At 35.6% G+C, this 24,546-nt stretch overlaps 1 protein-coding gene across 4 annotated transcripts in view; it reads right to left on the bottom strand.

The window, feature by feature from the left end:
* CRY1 (cryptochrome circadian regulator 1) overlaps window positions 1-24,546 on the bottom strand; it is a 93,207-nt gene that overhangs the window by 9,119 nt on the left and 59,542 nt on the right. For all 4 annotated transcript variants that reach the window (XR_005719909.1, XM_040234787.1, XM_040234786.1 and 1 more), the window contains exons 2-5: window positions 21,843-21,951; window positions 3,424-3,566; window positions 917-1,101; window positions 512-600 (exon numbers count right to left, since the gene is read on the bottom strand). Coding sequence is in view for 3 of the 4 variants with exons in the window: in XM_040234787.1 (XP_040090721.1) it covers window positions 512-600; window positions 917-1,101; window positions 3,424-3,566; window positions 21,843-21,951 (526 nt within the window). In the remaining variant the exon portion in view is untranslated. The remainder of the gene's footprint in view (window positions 1-511; window positions 601-916; window positions 1,102-3,423; window positions 3,567-21,842; window positions 21,952-24,546) is intronic.

Genomic DNA, 24,546 nt, shown 5'->3' with positions numbered 1-24,546 from the left:
TTATGCTAAATGCCTTTCCAATTTTAAAAGACTGTTTGAAATTGAGCTTTTCAAGAACGTTACCTAGTCCCTGGGGAATAAAATCTCATTTTTTCAGCCACAAATGACAGATTTTAATAAAAAACAAGATAAAAGTGAGCATTCTTTTGTTTTAGTCATCCTCATGCGGCAAATTCCTAACACAAGGTTGAGAGCACCTTCAACCTGTCTTTCTGACACTGAGATAATGTGAAACAGAAGAACTCTATCCTAGCTTTAAAGTCATCAGATACCAGCTTACACAGAAAGCATAGAGGGGTGGTACTGATAGTAGCTAAAGAGGAAATAATCAGAAGAGGAGGAAGAAGGGTATTTAAATGAAGACAGCTGTTAATCTTCAATTACATTTGTGCTATTTTAATTATTTCTCTTAATCCTCCTTTTTCAACAGCCTATTTTTTTGTTTTTAAAAAAGAGTGAATATTTTTAAAATGACTATTTGACAATATAAACATCATCTGTATTATCATACTTTTCTTTCCAAATGCCTTTCCAAACGTGTAAGTGCTTCAGTTTCTCCACCTGGCCACACTGCAGAGGGTAAGCCATCTGTATCAAAACCTAAAAAAAAAAAAAAGGAAATGGAAAAAAAACCTGACAGCATAAAAATGAAATGACACCCTGGATAGGTCCTCACAGATATATGATAAATAATATGGTCTCTGTCCTTTGAGACATTTATCTTAAGGTGGTAACAGATAGACCATGAATTAATAGCATACATAAATAATACACAGATTAATCACTTTTAGTTTAAGACTTTCTTTTTTCTCCTTTCTTTTCCTTTTAGTGCAAAATACATGTCAAATTAGAAGTGGAATTTTTCTGAATGGTTTATTAATTCTTAAGCTCCACATGTATTATTGCTTACACCTACCTAGTTCTTCCAGTGATGGGACTCCATATTTCTCATCATGGTCATCAGATAGAGGAGTTGTGCACTTTTCTATCACTTCTGAAGTAATTGTCTCTACTGGTATTTCTAGTGGTTCCATTTTACTGATCAGAGTCTGGAATCTTTTATAGGTAAGAGGTGGCTGACCACCATTTAGTTCTATGATCCTATTACAAAAATTAGTAAAATGCTATTAGTATTTTTAAAAGGACAATATAATTTGATAAACTTTTAAAAGTCAAAAATAAGAAAATTAAATGAAGATAGTAAAAATGAAAATAAAAATGAAAAATCACTTCTATTTTCTATTGTACATGTTTTTGTTAAATGTCAATATATGTATCTTACATATATCTTTTATATTTAATTCTGATCACTAATTTCTCAATTAAGTAATACTATAAGGAAAGAGCCTTGTCAATGGTAATCTGAATTAGATACAATCTGGGAATAACCCATTATTCTTTTTCACCATAGCCATTTGCACTTAAGACTTTAAGGAGAATATTAGCTTCTTATAGGACCAAGAAACTTGTTAAAACAATTAACAAATCTAAAAATCATTCTCTTCATTTTATAAACATCTGCTAGATATCAAAAATATACAGCCTGCAAATACCAAAACTTTTATGACAAAGAAAATTAAGCATCTATAAATGGAAAAAACAAGTGGCTAATAAGCCTAAAGGCAAAAACAAAAAAATAATATATATGGAAATGTAAAACTATTTTGCAACACAGCTCAGAGAACCTTCAATCATCCATAAAAACTAAACCAGGCCAATATTGTATCAAGGAGTAATTAGCAAGTTTTATTAATTAGGATTCTATATTACTATAGTGATAATTACTTGGTATTTTCTATTGTGCATGTTTTTGTTAAATGTTAACATGTGTATCTTATGTATATATTTTATATTTAATTCTGATCACTAATTTCTCAGTTAAGTAATACTAAAAACAAAGAGCCCTGCCAATGGTATTTATAACCAAATTAAATACAATTTGGGAATAACCAATTATTCTTTTTCACTATAGCCATTTGCATACTAGCATTTAGGCTTCATAAAAAATTACTGGTAAAATTATACTCTATCACTTTATAGATCGGAAACTGAAGCCTCAAGAGAATTTAATAAACTAGTCAAGGTCACATAACTAATAAATAGCAAATTGAGATTTTCTTAATCCAAGTAAAGTTTTCTCTATACCACATATAATGGTGAATCAATTATATGTATGGAAAGTAACCACCATAAAAACTATGCTTTACTTTTAGAAATTTTGCTTTGATGTAATTCTTTGAGTTTATACCTAGGATCATAATGAAATATGTCTACTATAATGATCTACAATGATACTACTGAGGACATTGCTAATTATATAACAGAAGCAAAATAAAAATCTTAGGAAAGATATTTTCTATATGCTACATTTTTATATGATGGATTTATATAGTAAATATTCACATTCAGTTTAACAAACAATCCACTTTTATACATAACATAATTTTATACTGAGCTTCCCGCTTAAAGCAACTGCCCTTATCTTGTTTTGCCTCCTTCCTATCAGCTCTCTAAGGCTAAGAAATATGGTAAATGAGCAGGCAAGGTTTTTATCAAAGGATATATGACTCTGGCTTAATAGGAAGTTAAGACTCTTGCCTGAATCAAACTATAATTTTTTGTACAACTGGCAAAGTGGAATAAAATAGTTTGTCATGTTACAGAATCAGCTTTATTATTTTGATAAAATGTGAAAACAACTAAAAAAAGTAAAATAAAAGGTACATAAATTATGAGAGTTCAGCACTTATAAGAATGACAGTATGCCAAAGGTTAATGTTAAAAAATCTTATGAATCCTTAAATCTTACAGCACATATTAATAAAACTTCCTAAATTTAACCTTGACCACAGAATCTCTGTTGGACAAAGCATCACAAAAGACTGATATTTCATGAAATATACTTTGAGAAATAAGATATCATACCACTGTTCAGAGGACTACATAATATTAATACAATTTGCATATGAACTCAAAATTCAGACAGACTATAGACACATAAAATAATTTATGACAAGCATGTAAAATATACCAAGGCACTTGATGGCTATGTATCATATAAACTATAAAATTAATGTTGCTGAGAGCCCAGAATGGCAAGTTAGTAGGCTGAGCTAGAATAGTGAAAGATAATTTTGTTATTCTTTTAATAATTTTGGAACTGAAATTCTGAGTATTTTTATCTTATGCACTTAGGTCTGTAATTTTGGCGTCTGTCTTTGGGTAAACAAAAATTACAGAAGTTAAATAAAATGCTACAAGTTTGAGTTAATTTAATTCTCCACAATTCTATTATGCATGTCTTTATTTTCACTTTTGAACTTAAGTCCCACAGTACATTGTCTTTGTACTTAATACCACTTAAATGTACACTTCAAAATGGTTAAAATGACAAATACTGTTATATGTATTAAAAAATCTTACTTGTCTAGATCATATAATGTGTGTGAAATTCGTACAATTACTTCTACTCCAGCTTCAGTAGCCAGTTTCTTAATAGCTGCATCTCGTTCCTTTCCAAAGGGCTCAGAATCATATTCAATTGAAAGTTTAGTAATGTTCCATTCCTAAAGTAAGAGAAAGGAGCAAAAACATACGTAAAATTTAATGATTATTTTTTCTACTATAACAACACAGGCTGGAAAAACGTGAAAAGCTCCAACTCTACATATCAAATGATTATACTACTTTGAATATACAGAAATAAAATGCACAATTTATAAATTCAAAATTATGTAAATCAGAAATGCGTACTCACTAGATTTATGCTAGGCATTATACAATCTAGCAATATGCTTAACCTAAGATTCCTACATTAAATGTGTCTGTATAGCACTTTACTTGTTCAAATAATTTACACTTACATTATTTCATTTGTTACTCAAAATAATCCTCAGAGTTTGGCATTTTGGTTGTTAACTCCATTTTGCAGATAAGATTATTTTGAAAATTCAAGAATTTGTCCAAGTTCAGAGAGAGCCATAATACCTGATTTTATGTCTATTGATTCTAAGACTAGGTTCTTTTTTTAAAAATTGGAGTATAATTGCTTTACAGTGTTGTGTTATTTTCTGTGGAACAACCACATGAATCAGCTATACTCCCTCCTTCTTGTATCTCGGTTCTACCCACTCCCTTATCCTACCAGTCTAGGTCATCACAGAGTACTGAGCTGAGCTCCCTATATACAGCAGCTTCCCATTTGCTACTTGTTTTACACATGGTAGTGTATACATGTCAATGCTACTCTCTTAATTCATTTCACTCCCTCCTTCCCACCTTGCGTCCATAAGTCCATTCTCCATGTCTGTGTCTCAGTAACATTTTTCTAGATTAATGTATATATGCATTAATATACAATATTTGGTTTACTCTTTCTGACTTCACTCCATGACATTCTAGGTTCATCCCCATCACCACATATGACCCAATTTTGTTCCTTTTTATGGCTGAGCAATATTCCATTGTATATCTGTACCACATTTTCTTTATGCATTTATCTGTTGATGGACATTTAGGTTGCTTCCATGTCCAAACTACTATTAATATAAACCTTTGACAGTTAATGTGGTACAAGCTGCTCTGGTGAAGTATTGTTTTACAATGTTTTACTTTTGATTATCAAAAATGTTAACTGTGGAAAATATAAACATACTTATAACAAGAGCAGATATTGAGTGCCAGGTGCTGTATTAATAAGTCCTGTAAACCTTCTGATAATCACTTTCAGTGAAGAGACTGTGACTTAAGGGAATTAAGTGATTTCCCAGGGTGGGGTAGTAAAGTTTCATTGTTTTTTTAATTCTAAAATCTATTCCAATATACCTTTACAAAAAAAAATTCACCTGTCATTCTACCATTATTTAACTGATTATATAGTTACAAGTTGTACTTCTCCAAACCTGTATAGATTCAGTTCAGTTCAGGTCAGTCGTTCAGTGGTGTCCGACTCTTTGCGACCCCATGAATTGCAAGCAGCACGCCAGGCCTCCCTGTCCATCACCAACTCCCGGAGTTTACCCAAACTCATGCCCATCGAGTCGGTGATGCCATCCAGCCATCTCATCCTTGGTCGTCCCCTTCTCCTCCTGCCCCCAATCCCTCCCAGCATCAGGGTCTTTTCCAATGAGTCAACTCTTCACATGAGGTGGCCAAAGTATTGGAGTTTCAGCTTTAGCATCATTCCTTCCAATGAACACCCAGGACTGATCTCCTTTAGGATGGACTGGTTGGATATCCTTGCAATCCAAGGGACTCTCAAGAGTCTTTTCCAACACCACAGTTCAAAAGCATCAATTCTTTGGTGCTCAGCTTTCTTCACAGTCCAACTCTCACATCCATATGACCACTGGAAAAACCATAGCCTTGACTAGATGGACCTTTGTTGGGAAAGTAATATCTCTGCTTTTGAATATGCTATCTAGGTTGGTCATAACTTTCCTTCCAAGGAGTAAGCGTCTTTTAATTTCATGGCTGCAGTCACCATCTGCAGTGATTTTGGAGTCCAAAAAAATAAAGTCTGACACTGTTTCCACTGTTTCCCCATCTGTTTCCCATGAAGTGATGGGACCAGATTCCATGATCTTCGTTTTCTGAATGTTGAGCTTTAAGCCAACTTTTTCACTCTCCTCTTTCACTTTCATCAAGAGGCTCTTTAGTTCCTCTTCACTTTCTGCCATAAGGGTGGTGTCATCTGCATATCTGAGGTTACTGAAATTTCTCCCGGCAATCCTGATTCCAGCTTGTGCTTCATCCAGCCCAGTGTTTCTCATGATGTACTCTGCCTATAAGTTAAATAAGCAGGGTGACAATATACAGCCTTGACATACTCCTTTTCCTATTTGGAACCAGTCTGTTGTTCCATGTCCAGTTCTAACTGTTGCTTCCTGACCTGCATATAGGTTTCTCAACAAGGGCTATTTCCAATAGTGAGTTTTTTAAAAATTGCTATTATAAACCTTTCAGTATACACCTTTATAGATAAATCTTAAACATTTTGGGACATTTGTCTCATTTTTTCTAGAAGTAATTTTTTGAAACACAATTAATGGATATAATAAATTATATGTAAAATTTTAACAGATATTGCCAAATTTTCCACCAGATATCCTGCACCAATTTACATTCTCAATAGTAATACACCAGTATTTTAAAAACCACTAATATAAACACATAGCATACACAGGAAAATAATATCTCATTAAAAAATTTTCATTTCTTGAAAGTCTTGGAGAATGCATACAAAGTTGTCAATAGCTGTTATCTTGCAGGGCAGAATTTAGGAATATAAATAATTATTTTTTATTTTACACAACGTATTGTTCATATTTGTTAAATACAATCAGGTACTGTTTTTGAAATTTAAAAATAAAATTAAAATGAGAATAGGAAAGAAAGCATTATATTTCTTTGTTTTATAGCAAGAGGCGGTATAGAGTGGTAGTTAAAAAACAAAGGATCTAAAGTCAAACTTCTCAAGTTCGAAGACTGGTTCAACTATCCGTGCAAACTTCTAAACCTTCCATGCCTGTTTCCTTATCTTAAAATGGGTAGCATGTAAGTAGAGTACTTAGAGAGTACCTAGTATATAACAAACACTATGTGTTTATTAGAGTAAAATGAAAAAAATAACATTTTTTTTGTTGTTGTGTAAAGATTAAATTGAGAAAAAATTAAATGAGACAATGTATATAAATTATTTGGAAGAGAAAAGATGGTGATGCTGGGAAAGACTGAGGGCAGGAGAAGAGGGTGACAAAGGATGAGATGGTTGGATGGTACCACCACCTCAGTGGACATGAGTTTGAGCAAGCTCTGGGAGATAGTGAAAGATGGGGAAGCCTGGCATGCTGCAGTTCATTGGGTCATAGAGTTGGACACGACTTAGCAACTGAGCAACAACAATGTAAATTGTTGAGTACAGAGTACATAGTTAAGTCCTCAATGAATGACAGCTGTTATTACTGTTGTTACTAGCTATTTGTATATTTTTTCTTTATGAACTGCAGCTTATGTTTGCTTATGTTTCTATTGCAATTAATTCTCTTATGGATTTGTACACTCATTTTTAATGACAAACTTTGTCACATATGTCACTTCCTAAATAGTCTGTAATTCTATGATTTTTCTTGACAATTTTTTAGTTTTTGGTTAGTAAATGTTGGAGCTTAAAACAAGTCAGTAATAGTCCCCCCCCTTTTCCCTTTTTGAAGAGGAAGGGAAATATAAGTCAGAAAACTAAATGTAAAAATATAACCCACACAGTCTTCCCAGGCAATTGAAATAAAAACAAAAGTAAACAAATGGGACCTAATCAAACTTACAATCTTTTGCACAGCAAAGGAAATCATAAACAAAATGAAAAGACAACCTACAGAGTGGGAGAAAATTTTGCAAATTATACAGCTGACAAGGGCTTAATATCCAAAATATACAAACAGCTCATATAACTCAATATAAGAAAAACAAATAATCCAATTAAAAAATTGGCAGAAGACTTAAACAGACATTTCTCCAAAGAAGTAATACAAATGGCCAATAGGTACATGAAAAGATGCTAAATATTGTTATTAGAGAAATACAAATCTAAATCTAAACTACAATGAGGTACCATCTTACATTGATTTTGCTGGTTAAAATGGCCATCATTAAAATGTCTACAAATAAATACTGGAAAGGATTTGGTTTTTCAAGTAATCATGAATGGATGTGAGAGTTGGACTATAAAGAAAGCTGAGTACCAAAGAATTGATGCTCTTGGACTATGGTGTTGGAGAAGACTCTTGAGAGTCTCTTGGACAGCAAGGAGATCCAACCAGTCCACCCCGAAGGAAATCAGTCCTGAATATTCACTGGAAGGACTAATGCTGAGGCTGAAACTCCAATACTTTGACCACCTGATGAGAAGAACTGACTAACTGGAAAAGACGCTAATGCTGGGAAAGACTGAAGGCGGGAGAAGGGGACAACAGAGGATGAGATGGTTGAATGGCATCACCGACTTGATGGACATGAGTTTGAGTAAGCTCTGGGAGTTGGTGAAGGACAGGGAAGCCTGGCATGCTGCAGTCCATGGGGTTGCAAAGAGTCGGACACGACTGAGCAACGGAACTGAACTGAACTGAACTGGAGAGAATATGGAGAAAAGGGAATCCTCCTACACTGTTGGTGGAGATGTAATTTGAGACAGCCACTATGGAAAACAGTATGGAGGTTCCTCAGAAAACTGAAAGCAGAATTACCATATGATCCAGTGATGCCTCTCCTGGGCATATATCTAGACAAAACTCTAATGAAAAAAGACAGACCCAACCCCATGTTCACAGCAGCACTATTCACAATAGCCAACACAGAGAAACAACCTAAACGCCCATTGATAAATGAATGGATAAAGAAGATGTGGTACATATATACAATGGAATACAACTCAGTCATAAAAACAACAAAATAATGCCATTTGCCCTAATATGGATGCAACTAGAGATGATCATACTAAGTGAAGCAAGTCAGAAAGAGAAAGGCAAATACTACATATCACTTATGTATGGAATCTAAAATATGATACAAATGAATCTATCTACAAAACATAAACATACCCATGAGCACAGAGAACATACTTGTGGTTGCCAAGGCAGAAGAGGCTAAGGGAAGTATGGAGTGGGAGGTTGGGGTTTGCAGATGTAAGCTATTATATACAGAATGGATAAACAATCAGGTTGTACTGTATAGCACAGAGAACTATATTCAATATCCTATGATAAACCATAATGGAAAAGAATATATAAAAAAGAATGTATATAACTGAATCATTTTATGGTATAGCAGAAATTAATACATTGTAAATCATATATGTATGTATACATATCCCATTACTAGTAAAGCTGAACTGGAAGAAATATATTAGGTTTAAGGACAGGTAAGCTTACAGATTTTTCACCACTGAATTAAACAGATTTAGCTACCTAAGACTAAACAGCACATTTCTTTTAGTGTGGGCTGCCCCTATAAAATTTATCACATGGAAGAAGGGAATAGGATATGTACTCTCTGCAACTGAAGAGGTGAAAGGGGATGATCTGACCAATACTCACCTAACTCCTTCTATTAAACTCACTAGTGAGATCATTCATTTCTTCCCTGAGGATAAATTAGTGGACATCTCTCCACAAGAAAAATGAAAAGCTAGGGAAGAGAAAGTTCCCCAAATATTAAATATATTCATTCATATTCTAAGTATTTATTATAATTCTTAGCTCCTATTGTGGGTCCCTCCATCCTGGAACTTACTGAAGATTGGCAACACAGAGGGAAATGAATAATCAAATATATATACTATTAGGAAAAAAAGGATGTTATGACAGAGAATACGGGGGTGAGGATAAGCTGGTAAGTTAGTTATCTACTCTTAATTACACTAGCTAGACTTTCAGTTAGTGGTGAAAAGTGAATATCCCTGCTTTGTTCTCTATCTCAGGTGTAAAGCGTGTTTCACCATTAAGTATGCCATTAGCTATGTTTCTGTGGATAGCCTTTACCAAATTGATATTCAGCAATTTTCTATTGCTAGTTTGCATAAAGGTTTCTAAAAAATTACAAATGGGTGCTGACTACTGTCAAATGCTTTTCTTTATCACTGAAATAATAATACCTTTTCATTTACTAATAGGATATATTAATTTATTATTTTATAATGTTGAACCAACTTTGTATTCCTGAAATAAACTCCATTGATCATGATGCAGTATTATTTTAAAATATTGTTAAGTTCTCTTTGTTAATACATTAAGGATATCTGAGTTTGTGTTTATGGGGACACTTGGCTATACTTTTTTTCTTTCTTGAAAGTTCTTCATCAGATTTATCAGATATCAGAGTTATGCTGCCCTCATAAACAAGTTCACTGTTCCCAATATTATCCTGTTTCCTGGAAGAGTGTTATAAGACTGGCATTATTTCTTTCTTAAATATGTGATAGAATAAGTAAAGCCATCTGGGACCTGGAGTTTTACTTATTGGAAGGTTTTTTATTATAAATTCAGTTTTGTAAAGAGAGGGCTATTCAATTTTTGTTTTTATTCTTCTGCAATTTTAAGAAGTTGCACTTTTCAAGAGTATTTTTCATTTCATCTTAGTTGTGAACATTGACATTCAGTTCACTTCAGTCGCTCAGTCATGTCTGACTCTTTGAGACCCCATGGGCCGCAGCACACCAGACCTCCCTGTCCATCACCAACTCCTGGAGCTTACCCAAACTCATGTCCATAGCTTCAACTAGACAGACCTTTGTTGGCATAGTAATGTCTCTGCTTTTTAATATGCTGTCTAGGTTGGTCACAGCTTTTCTTTCAAGGAGCAAGCATCTTTTAATTTCATGGCTGCAGTCACCATCTGCAGTAATTTTGGAGTCCAAAAAACCAAAGTCTGCCACTGTTTCCTTTGTTTCCCCATCTATTTGCCATGAAGTGATGGGACTGGATGCCATGATCTTAGTTTTCTGAATGTTTAGTTTTAAGCCAACTTTTTCACTCTCCTCTTTCACTTTCATCAAGAGGCTCTTTAGTTCTTTCATTTATATTGACATTATGTTCTCTAGTTTATATTGACATTATGACATTTATAATATCTTTTATGTTTTCAAAGTTTAGAGACAATTTAGTGATGTCCCCTTTTTTATTCTTGATAAGGGTAATTTGTGTTTTCTCTCTTTTGGGCTCTGATCAGTACTGATAAGAGTTTATCAGTTTTATTAATCTTTTCAAAAGAAAACTGAACTCTGACTCAGAGTTTAATCAGGTGACAGAAACCACATTAGTAATTTGAACAGGGAAAATTTAATCTGAACAACTGTCAGCAAGTAAAAGGTGGTCAACAATGGTAAGGAGTAGAAGAAGAGTTAAGGCTATACTGTCCAATACAGTAGATAACAACTAGCCACAGAAGCAGCTTCTGAGCACTTGAAATGTGGCTAATTGGAATAGAGACATCCTATAAGCATAAAATATACTCTGGATTTCAAAGACTTCATATTAATATAAAAAAGGTTAAAATAGTATAGTGGTTTTATAATGATTTTATATTGAAAAGATAGTATTTTAGCTATACTATGTTAAATAAAATATATCTTAAAAATTAACTTCACATTTTTCTTACTTTTTAAAATATACATGTTAGAAAAATTTAAATTACACATAGTTGGATAGCACTGTTCTAAGCAGCTACCACATCTAAATGAAGGGAAAATAATTAAGCAATGAATTAAGAAAGTTTTCTTTCTTCTCCTGCTGAGATTCATACCTCATTGTGAATGAGGTGTGCTGCCTCAGGAACAACCATCCCTATAGGGAAGAAGCCTGCCAAGGGGCTAAGACCACCAGGGAAGTCTCTGATAAACTGTCTTTAAATGAAGAGTTTAATATAGACTATTTACATTTAATACAATTATTGATATAGCTGTGCTTAATTTTACCATGTTGGTAAGCTTTCTTTTTGTCCATCTTTTCATTTACTCCTCTGTGCTCCCTTGTGCTCAGTTGCCCAGTCATCTCAGATTCTATAGCCCCATGGATTGTAGTCCTCCAGGTTCCTCGGTCCATGGGGTTTTCCAGCAAGAATACTGGATTGGGGTACCATTTCCTACTCACAAGGATTTTTCCAAACCCAAGGACTGAACCCATGTCTCCTGAGTCTCCTGCATTGGCAGGTGGATTCTTTACCACTAGCACTACCTGGAAAGCCCTCTGTGGCCCCATCTGCCTTTATTTGAATGAGAGATATTTTTAGAATTCCATTTAAAATTCCTCTATTAACTTTTTAGAAATAGCTTTTTGTGCTACTTAGATCACAGTATACTGTTATTTTTTTTGTTTTGTTTTGTTTTGTTTTGTTTTTAATTTATTTATTTATTTTTAATTTTTACTTTACAATTCTGTATTGGTTTTGGCATAGATTGACATGAATCCACCACAGGTGTACATGCGTTCCCAAACATGAACCCCCCTCCCACCCCCCTTCCCCACAACATCTCTCTGGGTCATCCCCGCACGTCAGCCCCAAGCGTGTCATATCCTGCATCAGACATAGACTGGTATTTCGATTCTTACATGTTATTATACATGTTTCAATGCCATTCTCCCAAATCATCACACCCTCTCCCTCTCCCTCTGAGTCCAAAAGTCCGCTATACACATCTGTGTCTCTTTTGCTGTCCTGCATACAGGGTCATCATTGCCATCTTCCTATATTCCATATATATGTGTTAGTATACTGTATTGGTGTTTTTCTTTCTGGCTCACTTCACTCTGTATAATCGGCTCCAGTTTCATCCATCTCATCAGAACTGATTCAAATGTATTCTTTTTAATGGCTGAGTAATACTCCATTGTGTATACGTACCACAGCTTTCTTATCCATTCATCTACTGATGGACATCTAGGTTGTTTCCATGTCCTAGCTATTATAAACAGTGCTGCGATGAACATTGGGGTACATGTGTTTCTTTCAATTCTGGTTTCCTCTGTGTGTATGCCCAACAGTGGGATTGCTGGGTCATAAGGCATTAGATCACAGTATACTGTTATTATAGTCTACCTTCAAATAATATATTACAATTGAATACTGTTAAGAATTTATATATACTTTAATTAACCTTTTTCCTACCTTATGTGATCCTGCAATAGATTTTATTTCACATGTGTGTCAAGTCCCAAGATACTGGTATTATTCCCTACAATTTATCAATATTAGTTGGTTTTAATCTGTCAATGGTCTTCCAAAAGTAGGACATATGAATGTACATAATTAAAAATAATGAAAAAAGAGGTCTTTTATATTTACCCATGTATTTAGTGCTCTTTTTCTTTCCTGAAGATCCTGTCTTTAGCCTAGAATTATTTTCTTTCACCTAGCAGAATTTCCTTTAATATTAGTATTTTTTATAGTATAGATATGATGGAAAAAATTATTTCTGCTCTTTTGTGCCTAAAAATGCCTCCATTGTGCCTTTTCTTTTTTAAAAAATGAATGTTTTTGCTAAGTAAACAGGGCTATTTCTAGTTTTTTAAAGCTGCCATTCCATTCTGTAAGAAAATACTGAACGCTATTATCATGGTTCCCTGAATATATCTTTTATCCTCTGGCTGCTTATAAAATTTTCCATCTTTGGTTTTCAGTTAATCTAGTATATGACATGACAAGATGTGATTTCCTTTATATTTATGTTGTTTGGGGTCTGTTGAGCTTCTTGGCACTGTAGGTTGATACCTTCCATCAATTCTGGAAACTCAATTATCTCTTCAAATTTTTTTTCTGTTGCAATCTTTCTTTCCCTCTTTTCTCTAGGTCTGTAAGTACAGATATGTTAGGCCATTTACTATTGTTCCAGAGATCTCAAACACCCTATTCCCCTTTTAAAAAAATCTTCCTTCTCTTTGTGCTTCAGTTGGGATACTGACTGTCTTCAACTTTACTGATCTTTTTGTCTGCTCGGTTCAATCCATATATCCAATTAATCAATCCAATTAATGAATTCTTCATTTTGATAGTATGTTTCAGTTCTAAGATTTTATTTGGTCCTTTTTAATATTTTCCATTTCTGTGTTAAATTACCACCTCGTCACATCATTTTTCACCTCTTGACTAGATTCTCTACTACTATCCTTGTTGTTGTTTAGTAGTTTAGACATGTCTAATTCTTTGCGACCCATGAACTGCAGCACACCACTTTCCCTGTCCTTCACCATGTCCCAGAGTTTGCTCAAACTCATGTCCATTGAGTCAGTGATGCCATCCACACAGCTCATCCTCTATCATCCCCTTCTCCTCCTGCCTTCAATCTTTCCTAGCACCAGTGTCTTTTCTAATGAGTCGGTTCTTCATATCAGGTGGCCAAAGTATTGGAACTTCAGCATCAGTCCTTGTAATGAATATTCAGAGTTGATTTCCTTTAGGATTGACTGGTTTGATCTCCTTGCAGTCCAAGGGACTCTCAAAAATCTTCTCCAACACCACAGTTCGATAGCATCAATTCTTCAGCGCTCAGCCTTCTTTATGGTCCAACTCTCACACCTGTACACGACTACTGGAAAAACCATAGCTTTAGCTATACAGACCTTTGTTGGACCTCCATTATCTACAGAATAACAATTGTAAAGTCCTTTTTTATCCTAATCCCAAGATCCTCATCAACTCTGGGACTGTTTCTGTTTTTCTTTACTTGATTGCAAGTTACATATACTTGCTTCTTCATGTGTCTCATAATTTGTGATCATATAACAGACAATGGTATAAAGATTAGAGACAGAATAAACAATATTTATCTCTAGAAAAGTACATAGTCTTTGCTCTGACTGACAGAAGTCGAATTGATGGAGTCTGTAATTGAGCTGGGTCTTGGCTTTGTTGCTGCTTTCCTTAAATTTCATTCACCACTGGCTTCAAATATTTTCAAGGCAGGATTCAGATTTTTCTTCAACAGGGCTTAAGTTCTGAGTAGTAACAAGACTCCAGCTGTCTCTCTCTGCTTTATAGCTTGGGCACTAGCTTTACAAACTATATGACATTTTGCTTTGCTGTCTACCCAGCAGCTTTGCTTTCTGAGGACTTCTCTGTGTTTTCCAACCTTGTCCCCTAATATTCTGCACCTTTGGAGGCATCTTTCTACACTGATGTCCTGTTGCCAGCTTCAGGGAACAGCTCCTTTGCACTAAGTGAATTCCTAGTGCACTTAAGAGGGATCCCTCTCAACCCTTCTGCTTCACCCCAGCCTTTGGCATGCTGCCACTGGAGCTCCATGAATACACTGAAGAAAAGTACTGGAGAGTGGGTACAAACTTGCTCTGTGACTAGGGCTTCTTGGAATTCTAATCTGCCATGTCAGCACACATATTACCACAAAGACTTTGGTAAAATTTCAATGAGTTTCTCTTTACTCTCAACTATGGTAAATTCCCTTCTCTTCCTGCTGTGATTCCAGGGGTGTAGCCTTGGGTATCTTCTTTCCCATGAAAGGCTCATCCCCTAATAGAACTTAATTTATTAGGTTTATTTGTGCCATTAACTCTCTAATAGGTTAAAAACAAACAAACAAATCTATGATACTATGGCATATTCACTTTCTTCACATTATTAAGACAGGAGTGAATGGTCTACTGCAACTCTGCACATCTTAACCAGAAGTGGAAGTCTCTATCTACTCTTCAGCATAGGGTTTATTATTTATTTTTTAATATTTATTTATTTATTTGTCTGCACTGTGACTTAGTTGCAGCAAGCAGGATCTTTGGATGCAGCATGTGGGATCTAGTTCCCTTACCAGGTATTGAACCCAGGCCCCCTGCATTGTTAGTGTGGAGTCTTAGCCACTGGACCACCAGGGAAGTCCCAGCATAGGTTTTATTTCATGCAACATATGGTTAACCTTTGCATTTCAAGAGTAAATATAACAATAAGATTGTTGTAGTATTAACATATTTTCATGTGAAATAAGTTAAGTATTCACTTCACAATTTTAAGCACTAAGATTCCTATCTGTTTTTATGTATCACAATTATTTGTTTAACCATTCAGAAGGCATAATATGAACCATTAAATGATGTAAAGTTCTTAAACAGTAATATTGTAAAATATCATTTCACAAGTAATATTGTGAAAATAAGAAACAAAGTTTTTTAGCAAAACAAAGTTATAAATCACAAACTTCCTTGGAGAAAGCATTTAAAGTAGTATAATTACATTAAAAAATGTTAAATCACAAAATAACCAAAATATAATCAAAGTAAAGGTCTAAAAATTTCTGCCCATCCATCCATTACCCCTTCTTTTATTAAATAAATCTAGTCTCAGAGTTTTAAACAGAATTTATATTTAAGGTTCCTAAATTTACTGCAGACTTCTACCCTGAGCTCTGGAGTTGAATGATACTCAACAAACACATTCATATGTCTAAAAGGCATCTCAAACTTAAAATGTTAAAAATAATTAACTCCTAATTTTTCCCCCAAGTTGTCCCTCCTAGAGTCTTCCTCATCTTGCTGAATGACAAACCACTGGGTCACTTGCCCAGGCTAAAAACCTAGAAGCTATCCTTGACTCTCTAATACCACATATAAACAAACTCTATAGCCTCTATTTTAAAAATATATTTAAAATCCTACCATTTCTCAACACTCCTACTGCTATTCTAGTCCTAGTCACCATCATCGTGTCTCTATATAATTGCCTTGGCCTCCTAATTGACCCTTCTGCTTAAGTCTTTACAGCATTTCCACTCAACTTCTATTCTCTACAGCCAGAGTGATTCTTTTAAAACGTAAATGAAACCATGTCACTCCTCTACTCAGTGATCTCCCATGGCATCCCACTTCACTCAGAGTAAAAGCCATAAAATATGGTAAAATCCTGTGATCTGGCTCCTGCAATCTCTCTGACCCTATCTCTTATTTTTGCTCACTGTGCTCTGGCTAGAGCACACTGGCCTCCTTGCTGTTCTAAACAAGTCATGGCCCACATCTACATCAGGGCCTCTGTAACTGCGGCTCCTTCTGCCTGCGACACTCTTTCCCCATGTTGCAGTTACTCAGTAGCTTAAAACAACTGATGAATTCTCCAAGTCTCTCAGTTAACTAGATGGTTCTTCTGTTGGTCTCACTTGGGCTCACTCATGTGCCTGCAATTAGTGGGCAGCTTGGCTGGTACCAGATGATCTAAATGGCTTCTCTCATACACTTCAGGCCTTGGTGCTGGCTGCTGGTTGGCCCATTCTCTTTATATGTGTGTACAAGCTCAGTTGCTCAGTCGTGCCTGACTCTTTGCAACCCCATGAACTGTAGCACATTAGGTTCCTCTCTCTATGGGACTTCCAAGGCAAGAATACTGGAGGAGGTTGTAATTTCCAACTCCAGGATATCTTCCTGACCCACGGACTGAACCTGCATCTCTTGCATCTCCTGCATTGGCAGGCAGATTCTTTACCACTGAGTCACCTGGGAAGCCCCTCTCTACAGGTGGTCTCCCACAATTTGACATTCTAGCCCAGTCCTTACCCAGTACAAGGAGCATTCCAGTGGGCAAAGGTAGAAGCTGCAAGGTCGCTTGAGGCCTAGGATTTGGAACTTGCCATCTCCTTTAGCACTTAGTCAAAACAACATATAAGGCCAACCCAGATTTAAGGGAGTAGGGAAAAAAAATCTACCCTTTGATGAACAAGTTGCAAAATTTTGTGGATTCAGTGTGTCACACCCCAGATATCTGCATGGCTCAGTCTCTTCATACATTTGTCACATGTCACCACACCAGTGAGGCCTTCTATGACTCCATATAAATTAACTATGCTTCCCTCACCTTGGGACTTTCTTTCCCACATTTTATTTTAGCATCTACCATCACCTGACATTGCATATTTATTATTGATCTCTTTCCCAATAGAGTGTAAGATCTGTGAAGGTAGGAATTTTCTCTTTGGTTCACCATTATGTCCCCAGCACCTTGAACACTGCCGTGTACACACAGCAGACACTCAAGCAGTATCTGACAAATGAATTATCTTATTCAAATGAGCACGTACCATGAAATAACAAAGAACCAAAGAATCCAAAATGACTCAAAAAGTATAATATAAATTTAGGCATGTGAAATGTTAGTGGCAGAGGATGAGATGGTTAGATAGCATCACTGACTCAATGGACATGAATCTGAGCAAACTCCAGGAGACAGTGGAGGACAGGAAAGCCTGGTGTGCTACCCTAACCCTAACCCAGTCCATGGGGTTGCAAACAGTCAGATATGACTTAGTGACTGAACAACAACATTAGTGGCTTTATATGTTCTTCTTTTATTTATTCTGTTATTTTGAACAAAATATTTTATTATGCCTCATTGTGTCCATCTATAAAGACTTAGACACATGTCTCTTGTTTCTTGGATATAATGAGAATTTTTTGTACCAATACTTTAAACTCTTCATAAAAAGTTTCTGCAGGCCCTAGAATATGCACTGTCTTAAGCGCTTATCAGTCTGGAACCAAATGTAGACAATATAAGATTTAGCTGCATAGTAATAACAATTTATGTAAGACACCTATGATTAATAGTGTCATTCAAGTTTTGCCTAGGCTAGTGTCTGCTAAGTTTATCATTCCCTAAGTAGAACATGAAAAAAATACAAGAAGTTTTTTAAAAAGCCATTTTGTCAGCTTACATTAAGTAGAATTTAACAGAAAAATTCTAAGTAGAAAACACAAAAGAAAAAACAAGTTTATCAGATACAGGTATGTGTAAATATATGTTTTTAAAAATGCTCTGGCCCCATTCCTAAATCTATTCAGTATAAATGGAATAAAACGAATGAATGCTGTAGAGAGGGTGTACACTAGAGGAGACATCAGTACTGAAATCACTGTCACCATCCCAATAAATTAAAGGCACTGTTATCAGGTCTAAATCAGTTTTATCTCCAATGTGGAAAGAAGCTGAATTACTTACCCATTAAAAGTTCTCACTATTTGCTGTATTAGAATAATAAAACCAGAGATGACAATGTAAATGAGTAAGCTAGTTGGCATAAGTCACCCTTATGGCAGAAAGTGAAGAGCAACTAAAGAGCCTCTTGAGAAAGAGGAGAGTGAAAAAGTTGGCTTAAAGCTCAACATTCAGAAAACGAAGATCATGGCATCTGGTCCCATCACTTCATGGCAAATAGATGGGGAAACAGTGGAAACAGTGGCTGACTTTATTTTGGGGGCTCCAAAATCAACTGCAGATGGTGATTGCAGCCATGAAATTAAAAGACACTTACTCCTTGGAAGGAAACTTATGACCAACCTAGATAGCATATTCAAAAGCAGAGATATTACTTTGCCAACAAAGGTCCGTCTAGTCAAGGCTATGGTTTTTCCAGTGGTCTTGTATGGATGTGAGAGTTGGATTTTGAAGAAAGCTGAGTGCTGAAGAATTGATGCTTTTGAACTGTAGTGTTGGAGAAGATGCTTGAGAGTCCCTTGGAAACTCTCAAGGAGATCCAACCAGTCCATCCTGAAAGAGATCAGTCCTGGGTGTTCATTGGAAGGAATGATGCTAAAGCTGAAACTCCAATACTTTGGCCACTTCATGTGAAGAGTTGACTCACTGGAAAAGACTCTGATGCTGGGAGGGATTGGGGGCAGGAGGAGAAGGGGATGACAGAGGATGAGATGGCTGGATGGCATCACCGACTCGATTGCACATGAGTATGGGTGAACTCCGGGAGTTAGTGATGGACAGGGAGGCCTGGCGTGCTGCAATTCATGGGGTCGCAAAGAGTCGGACACAACTGAGCGACTGAACTGAACTGATTTGCTGTACTAGAATAATAAAACCAGAGACAATAATGTGAATGAGTCAGCTAGTTACTGACAAAAGAATCTTCCTCCTCAGAAAAACTGGGGGTGTAAGGGTCAAAGATGAGGAGACCCCTTTTTATTGTACACACTCTTGGGCTCATTTCTGAAATACATGCATACAGTACCTCTAAACAAAAACAGTAAAAATAAAAACAATACAAGAAAAAGAAGAATTAACTCCCTCTATGGTTCTGACATATTAAATAAATCTGAAATTTTTCATAAAATATATTTTATATGGACTATATCAGAATCAAATAATAAGCACTCTAGGTACAGTAATATATATTCATGTATCTATATTTTATGGCCTTTGTAGAAACCACTGCCTCTCTGTCAAAGTGACAAGACAAGAAGCATAGCATCTAAATTCAGAAGATAGTCTAATCCAATAATATGCTATTTCAGGCAGAAGAAAGCTCAAAATAAAGAACACAAAAGACTTGCTTCAGTTCAGTTCAGTCGCTCAGTCGTGTCCAACTCTGCGACCCCATGAATCGCAGCACGCCAGGCCTCCCTGCATCACCATCTCCCGGAGTTCACTCAGACTCATGTCCATCGACTCCGTGATGCCATCCAGCCATCTCATCCTTGGTCGTCCCCTTCTCTTCCTGCCCCAACCCCTCCCAGCATCAGAGTCTTGCTTACTTAAACCATTTTTGTCAAAGGAGGTAAATAAATGTTTTGTTATTTTAAAGGTACTTAAAAATCCTCAAGATTCAATTTACTTATAATACATGGATTTATATAAAGTTGAAGTAGATATTCACATACACTTTATACATATGAGTTGCTGATCAACTATTACCATTGTTCCTGATATACTTTCTGCTCAGAGCTCTTGCATGTAACTAGGTTAAATTCTGACCCTAAGAAGCTATAGTAGTAAGAAAACTTCAGTAAAATAAATTTTCACTAGCCACAACTGTTGCATTAGTCATATCCTAAACGTTAAAAATTTCTTTCATGCTGGTGAAAAAAGGCAAGGTAGTGTTAATTGAATTCCCAGAATTGGGGATATTTTCACTCAGGAAAAGCAACTGTTCTCTTCTGCATTCAAAATAGAAACAATGCTATTATAAAAATTTGATGAATCAAACTGTTGTAAGAAAAAAACAGATAAACATTAGGAATTCTAACTGCAGTAAATAGGAAGGGATGAACTAAGCCAGGAAACTCAGCCTGAACACTTCCATGAGCTACTTTATGACCTTGGTCAGCTCATTTAATCTCTTTAGGACTAAATTTTTCATGTGGACAACAGGGGGGAAAATAAGATTAGGAGATATTTAAGATTCTACCAAGTTAAAAAAAATTACAGTTTTGTAGCATGCCAATTGATATAGTCCTTTGACTCAGAAAATCTTACAAGAGTTATCCCACAAATGTACTAGCAAATGTGAGTAAAGACATGTATATTTGAACAAGGACATTCACTGACAGCATAACTTGAATTAGCAAAAGGCCTGTGGAAAAACAACTAGGTGTTCACTAGAAAGCTAGTGAAAGAAATGATACCCTCAAAAAATAAAAAATAGAACACAGATCATATGGTAATATGATCCAGCAACTCTACTGCCAGTATTTATCTGAAGAAAACAAAAACACTAATTTAAAAAGATGTATGTACCTCAATGTTCACGTCAGCATTATTTACAATAGCCAATATATGGAAGCAACCTAAGTGCCTGCCAACAGATGAGTAACGATTTACACACACACACACACAGAAATATTACTCAGCCATAAAAAGAAAGAATGAAACCTTGCCATTAGCAACAGCATCACAAATGGTAAGACCTTGAGGACATTATGCTAAGTGGTAATAACTTTGCATGGTATGTAATCAATAAAATATTGAACCACTACATTGTATACCTGAAATATAAATTATAAGTCAATAACAATTTTAAAAAAAAGAAACTATAGCATATCTACACAATGGAATACTATGAAGCCATTTAAAAGACTGAGAAAGTAACATGGAACAATATCCAAAATACATGATTATGTGAATAAAGCACAGTATAGAATGGTATAACATAGCATGTTCTCATCTTGGTTTTATAAACAGAGGTTTTTAAAAGGATTTAACAGAGGTTTTAAATACACTAAACCACACAAATATATGTATATAAATACACATACACATATGCATTCTTATTTATGCAAGGACTATTTCTAACGCATATATAAGAAAGTGGTAGTAGCTGTTGCTTCTGAGAGGGGAACTAGCAGTTTAAAGAACTAGCAGTTTAAAATAGAAGAAAGATTTAACTTCAATGTAAATAATTTTTTTCACAGTCTGATTCACACTGTCTGTGTAACATTTTCATAAAGAAAAAATCCACATATATTTTATTTAAAAATTTTACATTTCCCATACTAAAATTTAAATTATCCCCCCCCACCGACAAATGTGTCTTCTCTGACAAGAGATTTTTCTTTTATGCAAAGATTTTCTTCAATTACCTTGAAAAGCCGGGGAAACACATCTGCTGGTTGTCCACGAATCACAAACAGACGAGAGTTTAATTTTCGCAGATTAGCATCAAGGTCTTCAAGACATTGAAGCAAAAATCTAGAGAGAGGAAAATATTATTTAAATTCTTCAAAATATATATTTAGAAGATTTAAAGTAATAAAAAGTCATGCTATTCTAAAATCTGAAATGCCATCTCATCTTTTTTACCTCTTTAAAATTTTCTAATTGCTAGATCATGTATAAATTACTGCTTCCAGAAACCATTCTTATAAGTTTTAAAAATTATGGCACAAGTTTCTCAGTATTTTTAAATGAAGTTCCTAAATTAAATCAATAACTGTCATTAAATAATGGTGACTGTTAGTAAAGTTTATTTTGTAAACATAAAAATCATATAAAGAAATAAAATAATTAAATGAATTGATCTCATTGTTTAAACTTGGTGAAATAAATCCAAGTTAATATAGAAAAGCCACCTTGAAAAACCTAGGACACTAGGTTTTCTTTGGGAAAAAAAGAACACTTTTAACATCCTATTTAATCACTCTGAACAAGTGAGTAAGAATTTGAGCCCTTTATTAGGGGATGTTGTAATCATCTAAGAGAGAGAAGGAGTAAAGTCCATTTTCAAGTTTCTAATATAAAGAATCTGATAATAAATAGATGTTATATTATGTGCCATTAACTCTCTGAGTGTAGAGAATACCAAATTAATTTTTTCATAAAAGGTTTCTGAGGAAGGTAGGGCTGTACATTTTTTTCAATGAAGTTAGCATCAATAAGTCCTATGCATAATAGATATATGGGGAAATTCTGGGGTGGAGGCAGAAGACTGCTTATTTTGCATCTTCCATTGTAAAGAAATGGGGCAGTCCACGAGAGCAAATCCAAAATAGATGTCACCCCTGGAAGGTTCAACCTCATTGTTTGCCTCATGTTAATTTTCTCTAAGGCTTCATGTAGATTCTGTTCCTCTCTCTGTTCTGTTCCTCTCTCGACTCTGCTTCTTTTATGTTTTTCATTTTTAATATCTATCCATCTTTTCCACAGGCCTTATGATCTTCCAGAATAATGACTGTGCCTTACGGATGAGGAGTGGTTAAAATGAATAGAAAGGCATATTTCAGAACCGCATTGTTCAACATGGTAGCCACTAGGCATGTGTAGCCATTTAAATTAGTTAAAATTAAAATTTCAGTTCCTCAGTCACACTTGCCATATATCAAGGCCTCGCAATAGCCACATGTGTGGCTAGTAGTGACCATACTGGACAACACAAGCAAAGAATGCTTCCATCATTGCAGAAATTTCTATTTGACAGCACTGTTCTAGAAGATTATTCAGAATAGATCATTTTGTTCATTTTGTTCATAGATCATTTTGCCCATTCCAATCCCCATTCCTCTTTGCCCATTCCAATTTCATTTCACCAAGAAAGTCTTGTTAATTTTCTATAGATGTAGTCATTAAGTGACATCAGTCAGTTTACTTAGTTCACTCGCTCAGTCGTGTCCGACTCTTTGCAACCCCATGAATCGCAGCACGCCAGGCCTCCCTGTCCATCACCAACTCCTGGAGTTCACTCAAACTCACGTCCATCGAGCTGGTGATGCCATCCAGCCATCTCATCCTCTGTCGTCCCCTTCTCCTCCTGCCCCAATCCCTCCCAGCATCAGAGTCTTTTCCAATGAGTCAGCTCTTCGCATGAGATGGCCAAAGTACTGGAGTTTCAGCTTTAGCATCATTCCTTCCAAAGAACACCCAGGACTGACCTCCTTTAGAATGGACTGGTTGGATCTCCTTGCAGTCCAAGGGACTCTCAAGTGACATCAGTATAACTAGTCAAATCTGATATTCTTTCCCCTTAGGAGTCATTATCTCTATGGGCTTAGGGAGTCAGAGTGCTATATTCACAAGGCTATTAAAGACATCCCACCATTTCACCTTAGGAAGTCTAACAGTTGTCCTTCAAGAAATAGGAAATAAACCTTTATATACTCACATTTATATTACACCAAATCTTTTTGTCTTGGTTTACAGTCACCTCCCTAACACACCATCCTTAATGCTCAAACTACTGCACAACTGCACTCATCTCACATGCTAGCCAAGTAACGCTCAAAATTCTCCAAGCCAGGCTTCAACAGTATGTGAACCATGAAATTCCAGATGTTCAAGGTGGATTTAGAAAAGGTGGAGCAACCAGGGATCAAACTGCCAACATCTACTGGATCATCAAAAAAGTGAGACAGTTTGAGACAAACATCTACCTCTGCTTTACTGACTACACCAAAGCCTTTGTGTGGATCACAATAAACTGTGGAAAATTCTGAAAGAGATGGGAATATCAGACCATCTGACCTGCCTCTTGAGAAATCTGTATGCAGGTCAAGAAGCAACAGTTAGAACTGGACATGGAACAACACACTGGTTCCAAATCGGGAAAGGAGTACGTCAAGCTGTATACTGTCACCCTGCTTACTTATATGCAGAGTACATTATGAGAAACACTGGGCTGGATGAAGCACAGGCTGGAATCAAGATTGCTGGGAGAAATATCAATAGCCTCAGATATGCAGATGACACCACCCTTATGGCAGAAAGTGAAGAAGAAATAAAGAGCCTCCTGATGAAAGTGAAAGAGGAGAGTGAAAAAGTTGGCTTAAAGCTCAACATTCAGATAACTAAGAT

The sequence above is a fragment of the Oryx dammah genome, unplaced genomic scaffold, assembly GCF_014754425.2.
Source record: "Oryx dammah isolate SB20612 unplaced genomic scaffold, SCBI_Odam_1.1 HiC_scaffold_29, whole genome shotgun sequence".
Lineage (NCBI taxonomy): Eukaryota > Metazoa > Chordata > Mammalia > Artiodactyla > Bovidae > Oryx > Oryx dammah.
This window is presented reverse-complemented; position numbering and strand designations above follow the sequence as displayed.